General features: G+C 44.3%; 1 protein-coding gene across 4 annotated transcripts in view; it reads right to left on the bottom strand.

Moving 5' to 3' along the window:
- STX7 (syntaxin 7) overlaps nt 1-22,625 on the bottom strand; it is a 145,863-nt gene that overhangs the window by 11,183 nt on the left and 112,055 nt on the right. For all 4 annotated transcript variants that reach the window (XM_033937289.1, XM_033937290.1, XM_033937292.1 and 1 more), the window contains exons 8-9: nt 19,652-19,724; nt 5,885-5,967 (exon numbers count right to left, since the gene is read on the bottom strand). In XM_033937289.1, the coding sequence (XP_033793180.1) occupies nt 5,885-5,967; nt 19,652-19,724 (156 nt within the window). The remainder of the gene's footprint in view (nt 1-5,884; nt 5,968-19,651; nt 19,725-22,625) is intronic.

Below are 22,625 nucleotides of genomic sequence, written 5' to 3'. Positions count from 1 at the left end.
CACATGTCTATCTCAATAGCAGACTATGGACTTGTTCTCCAGGAACTTGTCCAAACCTTTTTTTAAAACCAGCTATATTAACCGTTCTTACGACATCCTCTGGCAATGCTTTCCAGAGCTTAACTATTCTGAGTGAAAAAATAGTTCCTCCTATTGGTTTTAATAGTATCACTGCATGGTATGGTTTTAATATTAAGATGGCTTATTCAAAAGTAAAGGTTCTAGACCAGGGGTGTCCAATGTCGGTCCTCGAGGGCCGCAATCCAGTCGGGTTTTCAGGATTTCCCCAATGAATATGCATGAGATCTATTTGCATGCATGCCGGTGAGCCTGACTTCAATTATAGGGAAGATGGTGGAAGCTATGATAAAGGACGGCATTTGCGAGCACATTGAGAGAAATGGCCTACTGAGAACAAGCCAGCACGGATTCTGTAAGGGAAGGTCATGCTTAACGAACCTTCTGTACTTCTTTGAGGGAATAAGCAGTCGGGTGGACAATGGGGAACCCGTCGACATCATTTACCTCGATTTTCAAAAGGCTTTCGACAAGGTGCCACATGAAAGGCTGCTTAGGAAGCTGTGGAACCACGGGGTGGGAGGGGATGTGCACCGATGGATAGAGCACTGGTTGTCGGGTAGACTGCAGAGGGTCGGAGTAAAGGGCCAATATTCTGACTGGCGGGGAGTCACGAGCGGTGTGCCGCAGGGATCGGTGCTGGGGCCGTTACTCTTCAACATATTTATCAATGACCTGGAAAAGGAGGCAAAGTGCGAGGTTATAAAATTTGCAGACGATACCAAACTGTGCGGCAGAGTTAGCTCCAGGGAGGAGTGTGAGGACCTGCAAAGGGACCTAGACAAGCTGGAAGACTGGGCGAACAAATGGCAAATGCGCTTTAACGTGGAAAAATGCAAGGTCATGCATATAGGGAAAAAGAACCCGTTGTTCAACTACAAATTGGGGGGGGCATTGTTGGGAGAAAGCAGTCTTGAGAGAGACTTGGGAGTGCTGGTGGATGCATCACTGAAGCCATCTGCACAGTGCGCAGCGGCCTCAAAAAAAGCCAACAGGATGCTGGGCATCATAAAAAGGGGCATAACAACCAGGACGAGGGAAGTCATCATGCCACTGTATCGAGCGATGGTGCGTCCGCATCTGGAATATTGCGTTCAATATTGGTCGCCGTACCTCAAGAAGGACATGGCGGTACTCGAGAGAGTCCAAAGGAGAGCAACGAAACTGGTAAGAGGGCTGGAACACTGCCCATATGCCGAGAGGTTGGATAGGCTGGGGCTCTTCTCTCTGGAAAAAAGGAGGCTCAGGGGTGATATGATAGAGACCTTCAAGATCATGAGGGGCATAGAGAGGGTGGATAGGGACAGATTCTTCAGGCTGAAGGGGACAACAGGTACGAGGGGGCATTCGGAGAAACTAAAGGGAGATAGGTTCAAAACGAATGCAAGGAAGTTTTTTTTCACCCAAAGGGTCGTGGACACTTGGAATGCGCTACCGGAGGACGTGATTGGGCAGAGTACGGTACAAGGATTCAAACAGAGACTGGACGGATTCCTGAGGGATAAAGGGATCGTGGGATACTGAGAAAGCTAACCAGAAAATAAGTATAGAAACCCGACCAGGTCGTGCATGTGCAAGACCGGAGGGCTAGGACTTTGATGGGAAGATAGCACTCAATGGGAAACCAGGGTGGCATGGGGGCCCCTTCTGGTGATTTGGACAGGTCGTGACCTGTTTGGGCCACCGCGGGAGCGGACTGCTGGGCAGGATGGACCTATGGTCTGACCCGGCGGAGGCACTGCTTATGTTCTTATGTTCTTATGCTAATAGATCTCATGCATATTCATTGGGGAAATCCTGAAAACCCGACTGGATTGCGGCCCTCGAGGACCGACATTGGACACCCCTGTTCTAGACTTTTTAAAAAAACTCACTTTGTTTAGATGGGGGATTACGTCAAGGAATTGTTGTCTGGATGGGAACATCTGGAGGAGTAGAAGTGCAGTGGGCAAAACTGAAAGGAGTTATTGTAAGGTGACAAACCTTTTTGTGAGGCAAGTAAAAGTAAGAGGAATAAGTGGAAGTAAAGAAGAAATAGGGAATTACAGGCCAGTAAGTCTGACTTCTGTGGTAATGCTGTTAAAACAGAGACGGGTGAAGTCTCTGGAATCCAGTGGATTACAGGACTGGAGGCAACATGGATTCACTAAAGGTAGGTCTTGTCAGACAAATCTGATCAATTTCTTTGACTGGGTGACTAGAGAATTGGATAGAGGGAGTGGGCTAGATGTGGTGAATTTAGATTTTAGCAAAGCCTTTGACAGTGTTCCACACAGACGTCTAATAAATAAACTGAGTGCCATCGGGATGGGTCCCAAAAGTGACAGACTGGGTCAGGAACCGGTTGAGAGGAAGCCGACAGAGGGTAGTGGTCAATGGAGATCGCTCTAAGGAAAGGGATGTTACCAGTGGTATGCCTTAAGGTTCTGTTCTTTTTAACACTTTTGTGATAATATTGCTGAAAGGCTCTCAGGTAAGATTTGCCTCTTTGCGGATGATACCAAAACCTACAATAGAGTGGACACCCCAGATGGTATGAAGCTTGAAGAATGGTGAAGCTGGTGAAGCTTGAAGAATGGTCTAAAATTTGGCAGCTAAGAAATGCAAGGTCATGCATTTGGGCTGCAAAATCCCAAAGAAACAGTACAGTTTAGGGGATGAAGAACTTATGTGCATGACAGAAGAGCGGGACTTGGGTGTGATTGTATGCAATGATCTTAAGGTGGCCAAACAGGTTGAAAAGGTGACGGCAAAAGCTATAGGGATGCTAGGTATGGCCAGTTGCAAAAGGAGATATTGATGCCCCTGTATAAGACTCTGGTGAGACCTTATTTAGAATATTGTGTACAATTCTGGAGACCACACCATCAAAAAGATATAAAAAGGATGGAGTCAGTCCAGAGGAAGGCTACTAAAATGGTACGTGGTCTTCATCATAAAGCATATGGGGACAGACTTAAATGATCTCAATATGTATACTTTGGATCGTGAAATGCTTAGAATAAAATCCCTCCATCATTCTTCTGGTGGAATGGGTTCTACTGCATTGGCTTCTAACAGGAAAAATAAGTATTTCCTAATGATAAGAGCTCGATTTTGATGCTTTTAGAAGGCCAGTTTGCAGGAGGATCAAAGAGTAGACAGTACCCCATCTAGACGATTTTGAGAAACCAGCAGTCTGAGGTTATAAGGAGCCATCAACTTGTAAAAAAAAAAAAAAACCAAACCCAAAAAAACCAATGTCAGTCTCGCTCCTACTCGATGGTTGTCCAGAAGAGAATAAAAAGACTGAAGCTATGCTCTACTGGAGGCAGACAAAATCGCATCGCTGCAGCCCATTGATCAGACATTCTAAAGAAGCATAAAGGCAGTATCTCTGTAGCTGCTGCTCCTGCCTCCCCCTGTAGCTCACTGGGCAGACATTGCTAAGGAAGTTAGCCAGCAAATAGGCTATAGTGAAAAGCAGGACTGAAGGTTGCTAAGGCACTGTCTCTGTAGCACCTGCTCCTGCCTCTGTCTGCAGCCCATTGGTCAGACATTGCTAAAGAAGCTTAGCCAGCCAACACACTACAGGGAAAACCAGGACAGAAGGTTGACGTCTCATAACTTATCCTAGAGGGGCTATGCCTAACTGAATACTAGTTTTACTTCAGGAAACAGGTGAAAGCCTGGCCAGTCCTTTAACCCTTTAATGGCTGTGACAACTATCCACTCGCAGGGAGTGCACAAACTAGTCCAGATGTGGAATTATCTGAGACATTTCCACATACCTTACTCAACTGCACATACAATTTGCCTTCAATCTACCCACCCACTTATCTATCCCAATGTCTTTGTCTTAACCATCTTGCCTGTCTCTGTTTCAAATGTAGTCGTCCACTCCAATGCCTACAAAGACGTTTCATTGTATTATATTAAAACTGAGAGCATCATATCTTTGATACATGAACGCTCTAAAGTTTTGCCTATTAACATATTTTATTCAAAATGTACTGGCATTGTATCACATCTGTTATGTGAATATTCTACTGTCTCATGCTGACATTGTATCATATTTCTTTTATATGAAGGTTTTACTATACATTTTTAATGAGTATGCTACCGACCTTGTATCACGTCGTTGCTAGTGCTAGGATTAGCCTCATTGTTCTGTGCATTCTGCTGACAACAGGTCACTTTAATTTTATTATTCTGTTAATCTATAATAATAAAACGCTAAGCGCGTATGCGCACTCTCGCCACGTGTTCCCTGATCCCTGATCTGTCGGGATGTGCCGGCAAGAGTGCACATGCGCACTTATTACGTCACAACAGCCTCCCTGCTCTCCACCTCACGCCGCTGCATGTAGCTGCTTTCAAAGGGCCCGGTAAAGGTCGGAGTCGCTGCTTCCAGCTGGCTGCGCCCACAGATGATGATGGGTGTGGGGGGGGGAGGGAACAGGTTGGGGTTGATGCTGCCTCCCCCAGCTCAGATGTCAGGGAACACGTTTGATCCTATCCGAGAGCTCGACTGGCATTAAGGGGGTTTATTTCTAGCAGGGGGAGAATGGGAGGGACTCCCTAGAGGAGAATGGGAGGGACTCCCTAGATGCCTGTCGGACACCACCCATTGCAGCAGAGCTGAGGCAATTCATTCATCCCACCCTCTGCCGACATCGGGTCGATTTCTCCATCCGCACACCTCTAGCCCAGAAAAGCGCCGAGACGCCTCCGTGCAAGCACAAAGGCCGGTACGCCAGGGGCTGCGCGCCGGGACTGCATGAACCTCGCGCAACTACACCTCACCTCAGATGATCAGGGGGGAGGGGGAAGAAACGAGCAACGATCACTCTGAGCAGGATGTTTTAACCCAAGGTGGGAAGGATCGCCATGTTACCTGGCCAGATTTCTATTTTGGTGCTCTCTGTGCATTGTGGGACTGCTGAAGGATGATTGGAGCCCCCCTCCCCTTCCTTCAATGAATGAGCAGCAGCAGCTGGATCGCTGGCCTCACTCTGCCTCCCACAGGCTGCAGACACCCTCTCCCTCCAGGAGAAAACTGGTAATGCTCTCGCTAGCGACTCCTTGCGGGAGGAAAGAGAAATGTACCACCATTTTGATTTTATGGTATTATTCAGCCAGTGAAGTCACATTAATAAGACAAAAACATTCTATTATTTGTCAGTTTTGTTCTACAACTATTGTATGTACAGAAGCCTGATTTTTGGTTTGCTGGGTGGTGAGAGAAGATCAGGGGGTGTTAGCTTCAGACCGAGGAGTCCCCCCCCAGTAGTTACTTGGCGTGCAGAATACATAATGGCTCTTTTGCAGCTGTAGTTGCGTTATTAGATATAATAATGGAGGCTGGGAATTTAAACATAATTACTCACTTCCCTTATTTACAGGAGCTGGAGCTAAATAAGCAGATGCGTTAAGGAAGAACAGAAAAAAAGAAAGACAGAAAGCAGCTAAGGAGAGAGAGAGAGAGAAAGAAATACAGACAGACACACACACATATATTCTAGCACCTGTTAATGTAACAGGCTATAAGGCTAGTACAATATAAGTTGTTTATGTCAAGCTATATCTGCTGTTCACCACTTGGGTAAATCTCTTCATAAAGATAGTTAATATATAAGATAAATATAAATAATTTAAATTTATTTTTTGCTATGGCACTATATGTTAAATATTTTTTAAAAACAACCTAAAAGAAGAGAGCTTGCAGTTAACAGTTTGTCACCTTCCTTTAAATCTGTGAAAATACCCATTTTTGTATTATGGCAGCCCTAAATAGCAGCTTAGGAAGGAAACCAAATAGACTTACCTGGTATTCTTCAGCTCTCGCCAGTTGTTGGTTTGCTTGTTGGACATTTACCTCTGCACTCTCTACATTGGCTTCTATGCTATCTAAAAGATAAATATGTATGCTGTCAATTAAAATGCATTTACACTCTTCACATTCCAAAACAAGCCTGAAAATGGTTTGGAAACATTTCGAGCTAAGAAAATAAGACCTTGTTTTTGAATGTAGAAACTTTGAAATTGGTTTCACATGCATTTGGAGGTTAATTGACCAAGGAATGTTATTTAATTGGGGTGAATTTATAATTAATTTGAGTATGCAGAACAGAATTTAATTTGCTCAACTAGGTGCTTATAAAGTTGCCTAATGCATATTTACATAAAATAGGTGTCCCAAAAGTGAAACAACTACTTGTTAGTTATCTACACATAAGCACTCCCAATGGCAAATAGGCAAAGTGGGAAAGAAAGGGGTGATGGGCAGTAATACATGTATTTTATAATATATACACATATGCACTGATTTCTACTGGCACACACATGCAGAAACTACTCTCTGAAGCAAGTATAACTTTGTGTGGGAGCTTTTGGGGAAACTGTGTTATAGAAGTAGAAATGTACAACATATGCAACAATAGAGCTTTATCTTTTATCAAAAGAATTGCAACATATGCAACTATATGCCTTTAATGCCTAACTACCCTGTTGCATAATTACCTTCTATGGAGGCAATTTTATAACAGTGTATCACACATTTTTCATAGGTAAAGAGCCTATTCTAAGAAGATAGAAGTGTTTATCAAATACTAGTACAAAATTACACCAATGAGACAACATTTAGGCATCCCAAACACATTTACAATAGGTCTTTGGCTTGCATAAATATTAATGCCTAATAGTGATATTTATGTGCAGTGTTCTCCCCAGGGCCTTTCAGCCGGGCGCTCCGCCCAGCTAATTTAGATGAGCACCCGGCTGTAATTTCGATCGCAATCCTGATGCTGCTGCCGCCTTCTGCTCAACATTTTAAAAAAAACCTTCTCATCGGCTTGGAGATTTACCGGGCTGACTCGGCACAGCCTGAATCGCAGGAGCCTGACTTTTTTTTGTTTGTTTGTTTTTAACGCCAGCAAGCGACTTGAACCCATGCTCCGGGGCTCTAGCGTGCATGCCGCTTCCCTCCGAAACCGGAAGTCACATCCCGAGGGTGGAAGTCGGCATGCACACGCCCCGGAGCATGGGTATAAAAATAGTATACATTTAATTTTCCCCACTACCAAATTTCCCCGCCCCCACCCGGCTACTTTTTCATGCCACCCGGCTGGAAAAAATTTCTGGGGAGAACACTGATAATGAATTTACTATTACCCATGTAATAGTGCCAAAGCAGTCTACAGTACAGTGATATGGAGAATGTGGAAGAATTATTCAGTGTTCAAGATCAACATGATCTCCTCACAGAAGATACGGAGAGAAAGAGAGAGGCCTGGACCAAAGGGGAAAGACAGGAGGCAGATACTGGAGAGGGGGGAGAGAAGGGAAGGAGATAGAGATGTCAGACCATGGGGTGGAGTGGGAAGGAAGGAAGGAAGGAAAGGAGAAGAGAGAGATGTCAGAGCATAGGGGAGGGGTGGAGACAAAAAATGGAGAGGGGTTGAAGCTGAAATAAATCATGTACAAAGGAGAGAAAGGGCAAAGGATATAGAGTTTATTGAAGAGACATAGAAAGAGGGAAGATACCATATGGAACAGAGAGAGGGCAGACACTGGATCGAAAAGGCAGAGATAGGGTGGACAGTAGATGGAAGGGGTAGAGAGAGGGTAGAGGCTGGGTGAAAGGGGCAAAGAGAGAGAGGACAGATGTTGCATGGAAGGGAGCGAGGACAAATGCTGAATAGAAAGAAGAGAGTGAAGAGAAGATGACTAAAGCCGAAACGACAAAAGATAGAAAAAAATATATTTTTGTTGCTTTATGTAGAATCAAGCAGTATTGTAACTGTATTGATTAAAATTTATCAATAGGAAATAGAAATAAGTCAATTTTGGGGGGGAATAAACCCCTTTCCTCAGGTCAGGACAGGATACCATAACAGCTGTATACTGTACTGTCTTGAAGAAAGATTTGGCCTCTGAAAGCTAATTGAAAAATGGATTAGTCCAATAAAATTGTATTTTCATATTTCTCATTATTTTATTTCTATTTGTTAATTTGTAAAGTGGTGACTGTTATGTAGAAGTTCTCGAACACTGAGTTGGAGAAGGGGAGGGAATCATGGTTGTCACAGTCACCAAGGAGCTATAAGGATCATAGTGGCTAGATCTTGACGGAGTCTGAGTAAAGTCTTTCCGATGAGAAGTATTGATAGAAAAGCACAGAAAAATAAGGTAGGAGATAAGGCATCTGACTCTATGTGATTGGGAGCATAAATTCTGGAACAAAAGACTGGAAGTTTGTAATTGTGAGGGATGCATAGAGGTCTACTTATGGGATCCGCTAATCTCTGAAAATCTGTTGTAGTACAGTTGAGTTGAGTGACCACTCATGAGGTTGTAGGATTCTGCTCAGCTTGACTGCCAAGATATTCTGCATCCCTGCTAGGTAAACTGCTTTCAGAAAAATGCTGTGTGGTATTGCCCACGATCAGATATGGATTGTCTCCTGGCATGGACGGCGAGACCCGGAACCCCCCTTGCTTGTTTATGTAGTACATGAGAACTACTTGATTTAGAAGGATATCTTGAAAGTGCATAGAGTATTATGCATTGCCTGAAGTTCTAGAAGATTGATGTGAAGTCATCTCTTGAGAACTTCAGATTACTTGAGTATGGAGGCATCAAGGTAGGCTCCCCAAATGAGCATGGAAGTTCATCTTTTGATGCGGTAGGGTGTGAAAGAGAAGGCCCCTGAAGAGATTGGCTAGAAATAATCACCAATGAAGGGATTGACAACGTGTTGGGGTAACTCATAGACATTGAAGTAGTCGTTTGGTGGCATGAACCCATTGGGCAGATAGTTCCCTGAAATGTAGATGGGCGAATGGTGTTGCATGTACTGTAGAAGCCATGTGACCCAAAAGACGACACCATTTGGCATGCAGTGACATGCTAGAGAGATAGAACCCTCTGACAAATGTGGATCAGAGTATTGAGTCTCTGTTGTGGTAGAAAGGCACGAGTTTGAGCCATGTCTAGAAGTGCTCCTATGAACTCGAGTTTGAATAGGTTGTAGATGAGATTTTTCAAAATTGACTGCGAAGGGGTGGGGCTTTGATCAATTAGCCGTCCAGGTAAGAAAATACCTGGAAATCTGACGAGCATAAGGTTGCTGTCACCACTATTAAGCATTTTGTGAACACTCTGGGCATTGATGCCAGGCCAAAAGTATCACCTTGTACTGGAAGTGGTGTGCACCCACTTGAAAGTAGAGATACTGTATTTCCTGTGGGCTGAGAGGATGGGAATGTGTGTATATGCTTCTTTGAGATCTGGAGAGCAAAGGCAGTCATTCTTCTCCAGGAAGGGTGGAAGAGTTCACAAAACGACTATTCTGATTTTCTCCTTCACTAAGTATTTGTTGAGAGCGCAGAGGTCTAGAATTGGATGAAGACCTCCGGGTTTTTTTTGTATCAGGAAATATTTGCAATAGAACCCATGATCCCTCTCCTGCAGAGGTACTCTCTTGATGACATTGAGCTGGAGGAGGGCTGAGACTTCTTGATGAAGGAGGATGATCTGTTGGGAGTTGAAACAAGACTCTTTTGGAGGATAGTTTGGAGGTAGTTTTTGGAGGTGGAGAGTATAATTGTCTCTCACAACCTGTTTGTAGGAACCAGATGTCTGATGTGATACGGGCCCAACAATGATAAAAATGATGAAGATGACTTCCAATTGGAAGAGTCTGAGGAGATGGATGTTGGCAAGGCTCTCTATAAGAAAGCCAAAATGACTGCTGAGCTTTCTGTTGAGACTGAGCTTGGGTCTTTTGGGGTATCTGTTTCCTAGACAGTCTCTGTGTTGGAGCCCTGAAGGAAGAAGTGGATGGTATATACTTCCATCTTGAGTAATAAGAAGAGTGCTTCAATTGTAAAAGCACTTGACAGGTAAAAGTTTTGAATATTTTGAAGCAGATAGTGTGGACATCGACTGGTCATATCTAGTGATATTTTGTATGGCCTCTTCTTATTTTCTCCCCAAAGAGTTCATCTCCCAAGCATTGTATGTTTGCTAAATGGTCTTGCACATTAGCATCTAGGTCTGATACTCAGAGCCATGCTTGTTTCCTCATGGCATTGGTCAGTGCTGATGCTCTAGAAATGACATAAAAGGCGTCCAACACTGACCTAGCCATATATATTTTTGTTTCCAGGAGATATTAATGAGATGTTGAAAAGTGTCTGGGAGGTACTGCTCAAACTAGGATAACTATTGCACCAAAATTGGACACGATTCTGGACGAGGAGAATCTACGCGATCCCCACCAACACGAATTCACCAAGGGTAGGTCCTGCCAATCCAATCTTATCAGCTTCTTTGACTGGGTAACAAGAAAACTGGATTTGGGAGAGTCCCTGGACGTCGTGTACTTGGACTTCAGTAAAGCTTTTGATAGTGTCCCCCACCGCAGGTTATTGAATAAGATGAAATCGTTGGGATTAGGTGAAACACTAACAGCATGGGTCAGCGATTGGCTGAGTGGTAGACTTCAGAGGGTGGTGGTTAATGGTACCCTCTCTAAAACGTCGGAGGTGACCAGCGGTGTGCCGCAGGGCTCAGTCTTGGGCCCAATCCTTTTCAACATATTCATAGGAGACCTGACTCAAGGGCTTCAAGGAAAAATAATGTTATTCGCCGAAGATGCCAATCTCTGTAACATTGTAAGCAACAGCAACAGCAAATTGTCCGATTGTATGACGCAGGACCTGCTTTTATTGGAACATTGGTCCTCGATCTGGCAGCTAAGCTTCAACGCTAAAAAATGCAAGGCCATGCACCTTGGCAACAATAATCCAAGCAGAACGTACACATTAAATGGAGAAACCCTGGCTAGGACTGCAGCGGAATGCGATTTAGGGGTGATCATTAGTGAAGACTAGAGAGTTGCGCGGGGACAGAAATCCCACCCGTCCCCACCGGGTTCTCTTCCGTCCCCACCCGTCCCCGCCGGGTTCTCTTCCGTCCCCGCTGGGTTCTCTTCCGTCCCCACCCGTCCCCGCCCGTCCCCGCGAGGATTACCACCCGTCCCCACCCGTCCCTGCATAAAAGTAACCTGCCCCCATAAAAAGCACACATTACTTCGTTTTTTTTAAAGTCTTAGTTTATTTAAACCAACAATAAAATACTATATAAACAAGTAACTCAATAGAAATAAGAGATGCATGCATCACCGGAAAGACACTTAACTTTAAAGTTCAATGGTTGTATAAGAAAAATGTGCAGTAAGTTAAAACTTTAAATGATTTTGAATATTGACCCATATTGTCTCAAAAAACAATAATGTTGACTGTACATATATTCTAATTGTAATATTAGAAAATTACATGTATACCTTTAAAAAAGTTGGTAACACTTAAGTAAGTCAGGGATAATTATTTCTTAAGTCCATGCAGGAACAGAAGTCCATCAACAGTATGTGGTCCAAGCTGTGATCGTCTATCCTCCAGAACACGTCCAGCCGATGAAAAAGACTGCTCAGATGATGTGCTGGCAGCAGGCACTCCAAGGACTCGTCTGGCCACTTCAGAAAGTTTTCTCCACTTTGTAGATTTGGCCTTCCAATAATACAAGATATCCTCTGTGATTTCGCCAGTAGACGTCAAGTATGCATCCACCTGAGAAAAGCAGATTAGTTTAGAAGGTGTATCTAGCTTGTAATATTGTCATAAGTAAAAATATTGAACTATGTAAAGAAAATATACATACCTCAGACATATTTGAAGAAGTTGAAGAATATAGGTCTTCAAAGAAACTTTCATCTAGTTTTATTTTCTTATGATGCTGCAAGACAGATGAGTCATCTTTAGGGTCTGTTGCTGGCAGCCTACCTACCATCTCGTTCAAGCTGGACAGTGCCTGTGCATATTCTGCTGGTGCTAATGCTCCGAAATTACCTTTAAACCGTGGATTCAGCAGAGCAGCAGTACAATGTAACTGATTAACCGGGAAGTATTTATCCAACATGTTAAGCAGATGGATTTTCAGCTGTATGATGATGCAACTGTCAGAAGGCTTTGCAGTGAAGTGTTTTTGCAGCTTTATTTTGGTAGGTAATACCAGATGCAATGAGGGGTTCTTGTCAGTTGAGAGGCATTTTGTGGCCACATCAACAGGTTCCAAAACCTGAATGACATCAGCCAACAAGTCTTCATTGATATCAGCCAGCAGACGCAAAACATTTCTATTAAAATTTGGCTCTGTGCCCAGTGCATGAAGATCTACAAAATTGGATGATACCGATTTCAGTGTCAACAGCACACTGTTCCATCGTGTTGACACACATTGCTTAAGTGTTGTTAGCAGCTGATTGTTAATTTTTGTGTGTTTTGCCAATGTCACCAATTCTTTCGAGGTGTCAATAAGTTTGGCGACCTCAGGTGGCAAACCAGTGCCCTGCAAATTAGTCTGCTGCAGTCCATGTGACAAAACGAGATTCAGATTATGACATGAACATCCAATCCACGTGTATTCTCGGAAGGCAGCTTTCATATTACTGGCATTGTCTGTGGTGAACACATTGTCTTGACGATGCGCCCTAAACTCATCCAGAATTGACTTTACTGTCCATTTTATATTTTCAGATGTATGATGCTCATCCAGTAATCGAGTAGCCAAGATAAATGATTCAGTTAGCCAGTTATGAACATACTGTACAGTCACAGTTATGTAGCTGTGGTTGCTTTGCTTGTGTGTCCAGAGATCAGTTGTTACCCCAAACTGAGGCACTGAGGCTAACTTGTCAATGAGTGTGGTCTTCTGTTTCTCCACAACACCATCAAGATGACGAGAGATAGTTGACCCACAGGGCAGGAATTGGTCCAGGTCAACATTCCCATATTTAGCACCTATGGAGACGAGCTTCATTGCCAAGTTTCTAAATCCTTCCCCTTCAACGATAGAAAAAGGCCTGACATCTGTTGCACACATAGCAACCAAAACATCAGCTACCTCAGATTTTAGGTTAACAGGTACTTTATTGGTATTATTTGACAAAGAAAAACCTGGTAGTGCTGTAATCTTTGTTGGTGGCATCCGGTTTGCACAATAGTCCTTGTGAGCCCATAAGCCATTGGTTCCATCTCGTGATCTCCAAGAGAGAATTGTCTTGCATCTTGAGCAAAGTGCAAAAGGCACTTCTTTGCCATCAACCATTACCACTTTAAAAAAGTTCCATACTTCACTCTTGCCCTTATTTGTTGCATATGAAATACGGTCGCTGTTTGTATCTACAAGTTTCTGAACTCCCGTTTTCTTCTCCATCACAACAAACAGAAAATCAGTCTCTGTAACCAATAAAAATGGAAAAAATAATTTAAAATTTATTTCAGAGACTGTACTGAGCTAAATGTGGTTTCTAGGCTCTGGATGGCATCTCCCTCCATAAAAATAAAAAAAAAAAAAGCAAAAAAGCTAACCATATAAATGATTTTGAATATTGACTCAAAAATAATGTTTATTGTACATATATTCTAATTGTAATGATTTTTGGAAATTGCTTGTATATCTTTAAAAAACAAAACCGTTACCCAATAAAACCTTTATGAAAGCTTTGAAATTTATACTCTGATCTGATCTACATAATAGTAACTTCCTGATAACAGATCACACAATCTTTATGATCACCTTTGAGAGAAATAGACTATCCCCTCGGTGCTAATATTTTAAGGGCTCCTTTTACTAAGCTGCGGTAGTGTTTTTAGCGAGTGCTAATCCCCGCACTATGCGGAAAAACTAACGCCAGCTTAATGAAGGCGTTAGTGTTTAGTGCATGCGGCATTGTAGCATGCGCTAAAACCGCTAGCACAGCTTAGTAAAAGGAGCCCTGTCATTGCAAACAGCCCTGGTATCAAACTGGACAAACCCACTGCAGTGCAAACAAATGAAATGAGATTATTCTTGAAGATATGAAATCCATGCCAATAAATTAATATTTGATCTAATGATTACAATTTATAAAAAACTCTGTATAGAAATTGAGACATTTTCATTCACTTGGATTCCCAGGAGGAATTGGAAAAACAGGCTGTAAAGTTCTGTTAATTACTGTTGTAAGTGATATTTGCTGGAAATTGGCCAAACAATGTTGAGCACCTACTGTAGAAGGTGATAATAAAAATGGGTTGCCATTATGAAACAGGCACATTTTAGACTTCTCATATAGGTGACCTGTTATGAAAGGAACTCTTAACTCTAAATACCTGTTCATATACAACAGATGCATAAGTAAATGCTGAGATTTTGGCAAGTAATTATGTTGTTAATCAGGCTTTTTATTCCACCTTTACCTATTCAGATCCAAGGTCAGATGACATTACAAGAGGTTGGTTCAGTTACCCAGGAAATTACAATGGACAGTTTGACACGGACATTCAATCTAGTTTCTAGTACAGGTAGATCAGTTCAGTTATTAATACAGTTAGGGACTGATTCTATAAGGGCACCTAATGTTAGGCACAACCACAACGGAGCAATCCTCACTCAACAGGATTAAGTATAGGATGGCAAATGGGCTCAAAGCCATTTTCATCAGTACAGAAATCCAGTGTAGATGTTTTAACTTGGCTCATATCATTGCCTCCTCTATCAAATGCAATGAGCCAAGTATTGATGTAAATGACTTTGAGCCCATTTGCCATCCTATACTTAATCCTGTTGAGTGAGGATTGCTCCGTTGTGGTTGTTTCCATTTAGCCTCACTTTTTCATCTTCTCTATCTTTGTAGCTCCTAAAGTTAGGCACCTCACTGCCCCCTGCTTTACAAAGCATCCCATCACAATGATCATATACAAGTGAATAAAACAATCAAATAAAGGACATCCAAGTATAAAAATATACAAACATATAAAGATACGTATAAATGTAACGAATAATAATATTTAATATTATTAGGAGTTCAAAATATGCACTGCTGGTGCTTCTGTATAACTAATAATAGTGAGGTTACTGTCAGCCTGACAGTTACTAGCTATTTCATTTGTTTATAATTATAGTATTATATTAAAAACCCTTAAAGATAATTCATAATAGTACATTATAAGTGCTCAGTCTTGTGTAGTCTGCATGGAGACCGGATTGCACATATGGAGACCATAGCAAGTTGTTCTAGGACCATCATCACACTGATGCTATGTATGTTGTTCAAAATACACAATAAATAAATTCAATTAAAAATATATAGCACTTTTCTTCAGTTTGGATGATCAATGCTGTGGCTCCATGTTTTTTTCTTCTTAGCTAGTACAGTGTAAATAAATACACTTTGCGAGCGCCCCCCCTGCGAACCGGCACCCTCCCCCCCCGCGATCCGGCACCCCCCCACCCACCGCCACCGCCATCGGCCCCCCCCCCCCCGCCGCGACCTGAGGTCCCCTCCCCCCCAACCCTCTTCTTACTTTTCTGTAGCCTCCGCAGCGGTACCGGTACCAGCATGTCCTGAAGATCTGCTTCCTGTACTGGGCCTTGAGAGTTCACGTTCGACGTGAACTCTCAGGCCTTGCACAGAGGAAGCAGATCTTCAGGACATGCTGGTGCCGGTGCGGAGGCTACAGAAAAGTAAGAAGAGGGTTCGGGTGGGTTGGGGGGTGCCCGATGGCGGCGACGGCGGCGGAGGAGGGGAGGGGGGGTGCCGGATCGCGGGGGGGAGGGTGCCGGTTCCCAAGGGGGGGGGGGGTGCTCGCAAATCGAAGCGCGCTCGGTTTCCGAGGCGCCGATTTTGCGAATGTTTTGCAAAACACTCGCAAACCGGTGCACTCGTAAATCGAGGTACCATGCAGACTACACAAAACTGAGCACTTATACTATTATGAATGATCTTTAAGGGTTTTAATACAATACTATAATTATAAACAACAAATGAAATAGCTGGTAACCTCACTATTAGGATCACCGAGCTATGGAACAGCCTTACTGCCCATCTCCGGTGTTCGACCTCCCTCCAACACTTCAGAAAACATCTGAAAACCTGGCTTTACGCCAAAATGTAACTTCCCCCTCCCTTCCCCCCTCACCTTCCATTTACCAAACCCTCCTTCCTTCCATTGGAGTTCCTTTCTCTGTTTTTAATTCCTGTAAACCGTGTCGAGCTCCACTTCTGTGAAGATGACGCGGTATATAAACTTAAGGCTTAGTTTAGTTTAGTTTAATAAAATATCATAAAAAAACATTTAAGCAAATGTATTTCACGTATCAAATAATTTCTTACCTAATCTCTCGGTCTCCTCCTCAACTTGTGGCTCTAGTCAGGTCAGGCCAGTGCTCTAAATGCTCCTCCGGTCCTCGAGGCTCTGTCGGGGCCTAAAATTTAACTTTGGGCTCAGGTCGGCTCCTCCGGTCTGTTCTCTTCTCTCCTAGTCGGGTGGGGTGACTGGAGGGATCAGCTGCTCAGTCGGGTGGTCCTCTTGGCTGGAGCACGTGCTCTTCGGGTCTACTCTGTAAGCAAGGCCTCCTCGTCGGATCACTCAGGACGGAACGGAACGAACTAAGCGGTCCTCCTCCTCAATCGGTTCGGGTGGCTGGGTGGTTCTGCTCGGCTCGAGTCGGGACGGATGTCGAGTACAGTCAGTGGGTCCTTCTCGAACTGGGCTTGGCTTGATCCAGTTAGTAGTGGGTCCTCCTCAGGTCGCTCTGTTGAGCCTATGGCGGCTCTCCTCTTTAAGTATTGGCTCTAGCCCTGCATGTGACCATCTTTCAGCCAATCAAGAGCAAGACTCCCTGCCTGTACGTGCTGAGCTCTGCAGCAGCGCCGGTCTCTTAATTAGATTGCAATTAAATCAATGAAGGTCACGGATCACAAGGTAGGCTCTGAAGAAATCCCGATTCCATCCCCGTGGGAGTCCTGTAGTGTGTTTGGGAGCCCCGTGGGAGTCCCGTTGACCAGGGTGGGAGCCCCGTGGGAGTCCCGTTGACCAGGGTGGGAGCCCCGTGGGAGTCCCGTGTAGCTGAAGGGAAGCCCGCGGGGGACCCGCGGGATTCCCGCGATCCCCGTTCCCGTGCAGACCTCTAGTGAAGACATGAAAACTGCCAATCAAGTGGAGAAGGCTTCATCCAAGGCTAGGCAAATGCTGGGTTGTATCTGCAGGAGTTTTATAAGTCGGAAGCCCGACGTCCTAATGCCACTGTACAGAACCATGGTGAGGCCTCACCTGGAGTACTGTGTGCAATTCTGGAGGCCACATTACCGTAAAGATGTACTGAGAGTTGAGTCGGTTCAGCGAATGGCCACTAGAATTGTCTCCGGGCTCAAGGATCTCTCGTACGGAGAAAGGCTGAACAAATTGCGATTATACTCTCTCGAAGAACGTAGGGAGAGGGGAGACATGATTGAGACATTTAAGTATATCACTGGTCGTATTGAGGTGGAAGAGGATATGTTCTCTCTTAGGGGACTCTCGACCACAAGAGGGCATCCACTAAAAATCAGGGGCGGGAAGTTTCATGGCGACACCAGGAAGTATTTCTTCACTGAAAGAGTGGTTGACAATTGGAATGAGCTTCCAGTGCAGGTGATCGAGGCCAGCAGCGTGTCAGATTTTAAAAACAGATGGGATGCCCAAGTCGGATCTCTAGGAGGGTAGAGTTAAGGGGATGGGTCATCAGAGCACGATATCTCAAAGGGTAGTTAGGAGGGAGGGTCAATAGAGTGGGCAGACTTGATGGGCCTTGGCCCTTTTCTGCTGTCACTTTTCTATGTTTCTAATCACTGCATATAAAAAGGTCATACGGAAATTATAGCTCAATATTCTACAGAATAGCATGGAATTTTGAAAGAGCCTGCAACCAAACTTGTCCAATGTGTGACCCTCCTTTCATAGAGGAGGGCTAGCATAGGTTCTTGAACTAGTAGAATTCTTTAATGCAGACTCCATGAGGAGAGAATGGTGCTGAAGCTGTGGCTTGTCAAAATCTGGGCATGACTGAACCCTATAAAGAATCCAGTTTCCCCAACTACACAACATGGTGTCCTTCATTAAGTTATGAAATGGGAACTTGAAAAAGTCCCTTGGAATCTGCTCATAATCTAGAGCATCAAAGAGTTCAGCTCTGGGATCAGATTCTGATTCAAGTTTGACTGGCAGATCTTGACTCATTTGTCATATAAACATGGTAAAAGAGAGACTCTTCGATGGTGATCTCCTTCTAGGTGGTGGTGGAGATGGGTCTGAAGAGATCCCATATGGCATCCAGAGGAAGAATGATTTGATAAGTATGAGTTATATTTCTCAATGCCCTATGGGGATGGAGAGTGTCGAGACGGATGGTGGCGAAAATGACGTCAAGTTGAGGATGTGTATCGAGGAGATCATTGAGAGGTATTTCTAAATCTTTTTCAGTGGTGATCTGATATTGAAGAAGTGCTTTGATGTCTGGGGAGTGTGAGATCCGGTCCTCGATTCCCGTATAGGTTGATGCTGGGCTGGACCTGGCTGTGTCATCACAGGACTTTGAGTTGTTTGTCTCCACAGCATGTTAGCCAACTCCCCTTTTAAAATCTCCTTTATCTGCTCCTACAGAGAGGTCACCAGTACCATAGTGGTCGGTACAGTAGGTGTCACAGGGTATTTAAGCATTGGTGACATCAATGATGAGGCACATCTTTGAGGAGACAGAACCTGTAATGAAGGAGAATATGCCTCGGTGCACCGATGCTTATAGTGCATCAATGGTGCTGATGCCCGAGAGGATACCAATGCATGCCTGGATAGAGAAGCATGCTTATGCTTCTTAGCCTTTTTGAAGGATAACCCTGATGGCGAGGATGCTGATGCTGGGCAAGGTGTTGAAGTCAATACTGTCTTCGATATTGGAGGCATTTTATGCATATTGACATTGGAAGCTGCAGACATTGTCAGTGGTGTTGATGTTACCAATGTCAATGGAAAAAGTTTGTCGAATTGGAGCTGTAGAGCCTTCAGTGAACTTTTCTGAAGTTTAGAGCTTTGCTTACAAGAAACTGGATGGTGAGCAGGACCAAAACACTGAAGACGGCAATTATATGGATCAATAATTGGTAAGCTCCTGCTGTACCGAGTGCACTACTTAAAATCACTGGATGGCTTTGACATGGAGGGAAACACCAATGCAAGATCGAAAGACTCAATGATCGAAGTCGAGTAGATCGGTCACCAAAAATGATTTGATGCCCCCAGCCTGAAAGGCTGGCTAGAGGCTGAAGGCCCAAAAACGAAAAGTGGAAAAAATACAATTCTTTTGAAAAGGGGAAAAGGAAATGAAAAATAAAGCAAAATACTGAGGAAAGTAAACACAGAAAAGCACAAAAAAACTTGAGTTTGATGCGCTTTGGGCTAACTCCAAACAACACAGCTACTCAGTTCCGCGGAAAACCAAACTGATGGCCCATGAGCTGAGGTCATGTGGGAAAGCACCGGTGCATGTATGATACGGGCAGACTCAATACTTGGAAAATTTTTTAAGTGACAGTATACTTTTGCACTGTCCATATTGGGCTATGTGGATGATGTCACTTATATGTGAGAATATGCTGCCTGCTTGTCCTAGGATGATAATTGTATTATTTATATAGTATAAATAAACTATAATCTTCATAAAACAAACTTACCTATCATGTCTCCTTGCTCATGCACCATCAGGCCCAAATCTTTAAATATTTCATTTATGTTCATAATATCAGTCTGTGGTAAAGAAACCTTTGTTAAAATCAGTCTATAAAATTGTAATTTTCCACAGAGACCTGATTAAAAGCAAACTAGGTTCCTGGCCCCTGCTATTGCAAATTATTTAACATATTCTTTTCCATTCCATTTTTTAACATTTATCAAAAGTAATTCAAGAGGAAATAGTTTAATGTGAGCAATGCTTTCCTAATCAAGGGTCTCTTTTTCATTACACTTAGCATATGTGAACAGATGTTTGTGTTTGCTGCCATCTCTCCAAAAGGAATAAATCATGATGGAAAGTGGTTTACATATTATATTCAGGTACTTTCTCTGTCCCTAGGGGATCACAATCGAAGTTTATGTACCTAAGCAATGGAGGGTTAAGTGACTTGCCCAGAGTCACAAGATGCTGCTGTGGGACTCAAACCCAGTTTCCCCTGGTTCTCAAGCCACTGCATTAACCTTTAGGCTACTCTTGCAACTGCAGTGTTCTCCCCAGGGCCTTTTAGCCTCATGCTTCGGGGCTCTAAGGTGTGAGTGCTGGCTTCCCTTCTCTTCCCTCCGAAACCGGAAGTTACGTCCGGGGGAAGGGGGGGGAGAAGAGAAGGGAAGCCAGCACACACACCTTAGAGCCCCGAACCATGAGTTCGCTACGGGCTAAGGCAGGAGACAGGCAAGAGACTGGTCAACGACGGATGAAAGCTTACAACTTGCTTCGGGCCTTCCTCGCTGCCAGATCCTGCCTACTTTCTGTTTCCACGGAGGCAGGACCCAGCAACGAGGAAGGCCCGAAGCAAGGAAGAGCCGTAAGTTGTAAGCTTCCCCCCCGTCACTGAACTATGGAAGATAGCGACTCTGCCGGGTGTGTGAGCTGGGAGGGATAGAAAAAGAAATGCTGCTGCACCACCGAATGGGGGAGGGGAGGGGAAAAGAGAAATGTTCTGCTGCTGCACCCACTTTTGGGATGGAGGGAGGGGGAAGAGAAATGTTGCTGCTGCTGTTGCTGCTGCTGCACCCATTTTTGGGGGGAGAGGGAAGAGAAATGTTCCGGCTGCTGCACCCAATATTTTGGGGGGAAGGGGAAGAGAAAAGCTGCTGCACCCAATTGGGAAGGGGAACAGAAGTGCTGCTGCACCCAATTGGGGAGGGGAGAGGGGAAGAGAAGTGCTGCTGCAGCAGCACCCAATTGGGGGGAGAGAGAGGGGAGAAGGAAGACCAGGGAAGGGAGAGGAGAGGAAAGAGATGCCAAGACCATGGGAGGGAGGGAAAGGAAAGGTGCTAGCAGACCATGGAGGGGGGGGGAAGAGATGTCGGGGCATATGGGGGAAGGGGGGAAGGAGGCAGATGCCAGACCAGGTGGAAGGAAGGAGAGAAAGGAAGGAGAAGAGATGCCAGATAATGGAGTGGGAGGGGGAGATGAGAGGAGAGAGATGCCAGGGCATTGGGGGAAGGAAGGGAAACTAAAGGAGACAAAATGCCAGACTAGAGGGAAAGTAAGGAGAGGAGGTGCCAGAGAAGGAGGGAGAGGGAGAGAGGAGGGAGATGCCAGAGCATGGGGGAAAGAAGGGAAGGAGACAGAGATGCCAGACCATGGGGTGGAGTGGGGAGGAAGGAAGGAATGGAGAAGAGAGAGATGCCAGAGCATAGGGGAGGGGGTGAAGCTGAAATGAATCATGTACAAAGGAGAGAAAGGGCACAGGATATACAGTTTATTGAAGGGACATAGAAAGAGGGAAGATGCCATATGGAACAGAGAGAGGGCGGACACTGGATGGAAAGGGCAGAAAGAGGGTGGATAGTGGATGCAAGGGGCAGAGAGATGGTGGACAATAGATGGAAGGGGTAGAGAGAGAGAGAGGGCAGAAGTTGGGTAGAAGGGGCAAAGAGAAAGGACAGATGTTGCATGGAAGGGAGCGAGGACAAATGCTGAATACAAAGAAGAAAGCGAAGAGAAGATGATTAAAGCAGAAACGACAAAAGGTAGAAAAAAATTTTTTTGTTGCTTTACGTAGTAGTATTGTAACTGTATTGTAGTAGTATTGTAACTGTATTGATTAAAATTTATAAATAAGAAATGGAAATAAGGCAATTTTTTTGGGACTAAACCCCTTTCCTCAGGTCAGGACAGGATACCATAACAGCAATATATTGTACTGCAGGGGTGCCCAAATGATCGATCAATCGACCAGTAGATCGCAAAGGCAATGTGAGTTGATTGCGTTGCCTTTGTGATCTTTCTCTTCCTGCCTCCCCGAGCCAGGCCAGGCGCTTACAAGCGCTGGACTCGCAAGACTTCACCTCCGACATCAATTCTGATGTCGGACAGGAAGTTCTGAGCCAGCCAATCGCTGCCTGGCTGGCCTGGAACTTCCTCTCTTGTGAGTTTTGGCACTTGTACGTGCCTGGCCTGGCTTGAAGCAGCAGGGAGAAATCATCGTTGTGGCTTGGGGGTAGGGAAAGAATCGGGGAAGTGGAGAAATTGGCACGATGGCTTGGGGGAGCAGGGGGAGAGAGAAAGAAAGACAGGCAGGGGGGAGAGAGAAAGAAAGAGAGACAGAAAGAAAAGGGGAGGGACAGAAAGAAAGAAATAGTGGATTTACAGTCAGAAGAAGGAAGTGCAACCAGAGACTCATGAAACCACCAGACAAAAAGGTAGGAAAATTATTTTATTTTCAATTTAGTTATCAAAATGTGTCCGTTTTGAGAATTTATATCTGCCGTCTATATTTTGCACTATGGCCCACTTTTACTAAAGCGCAATAATGGTTTTTAGGGCAGGGAGCCTATGAGTGTCAACAGCAGTGCGGAAGCATTCAGCGCAGCTCCCTGCACTAAAAACCGCTATCGCGGTTTAGTAAAAGGGGAGAGGGGTATATTTGTCTATTTTTGTATAGTTGTTACTGAGGTGACAATGCA

The sequence above is a fragment of the Geotrypetes seraphini genome, chromosome 3 (genome assembly GCF_902459505.1).
Source record: "Geotrypetes seraphini chromosome 3, aGeoSer1.1, whole genome shotgun sequence".
Taxonomy (NCBI): Eukaryota; Metazoa; Chordata; class Amphibia; order Gymnophiona; family Dermophiidae; genus Geotrypetes; species Geotrypetes seraphini.
This window is presented reverse-complemented; position numbering and strand designations above follow the sequence as displayed.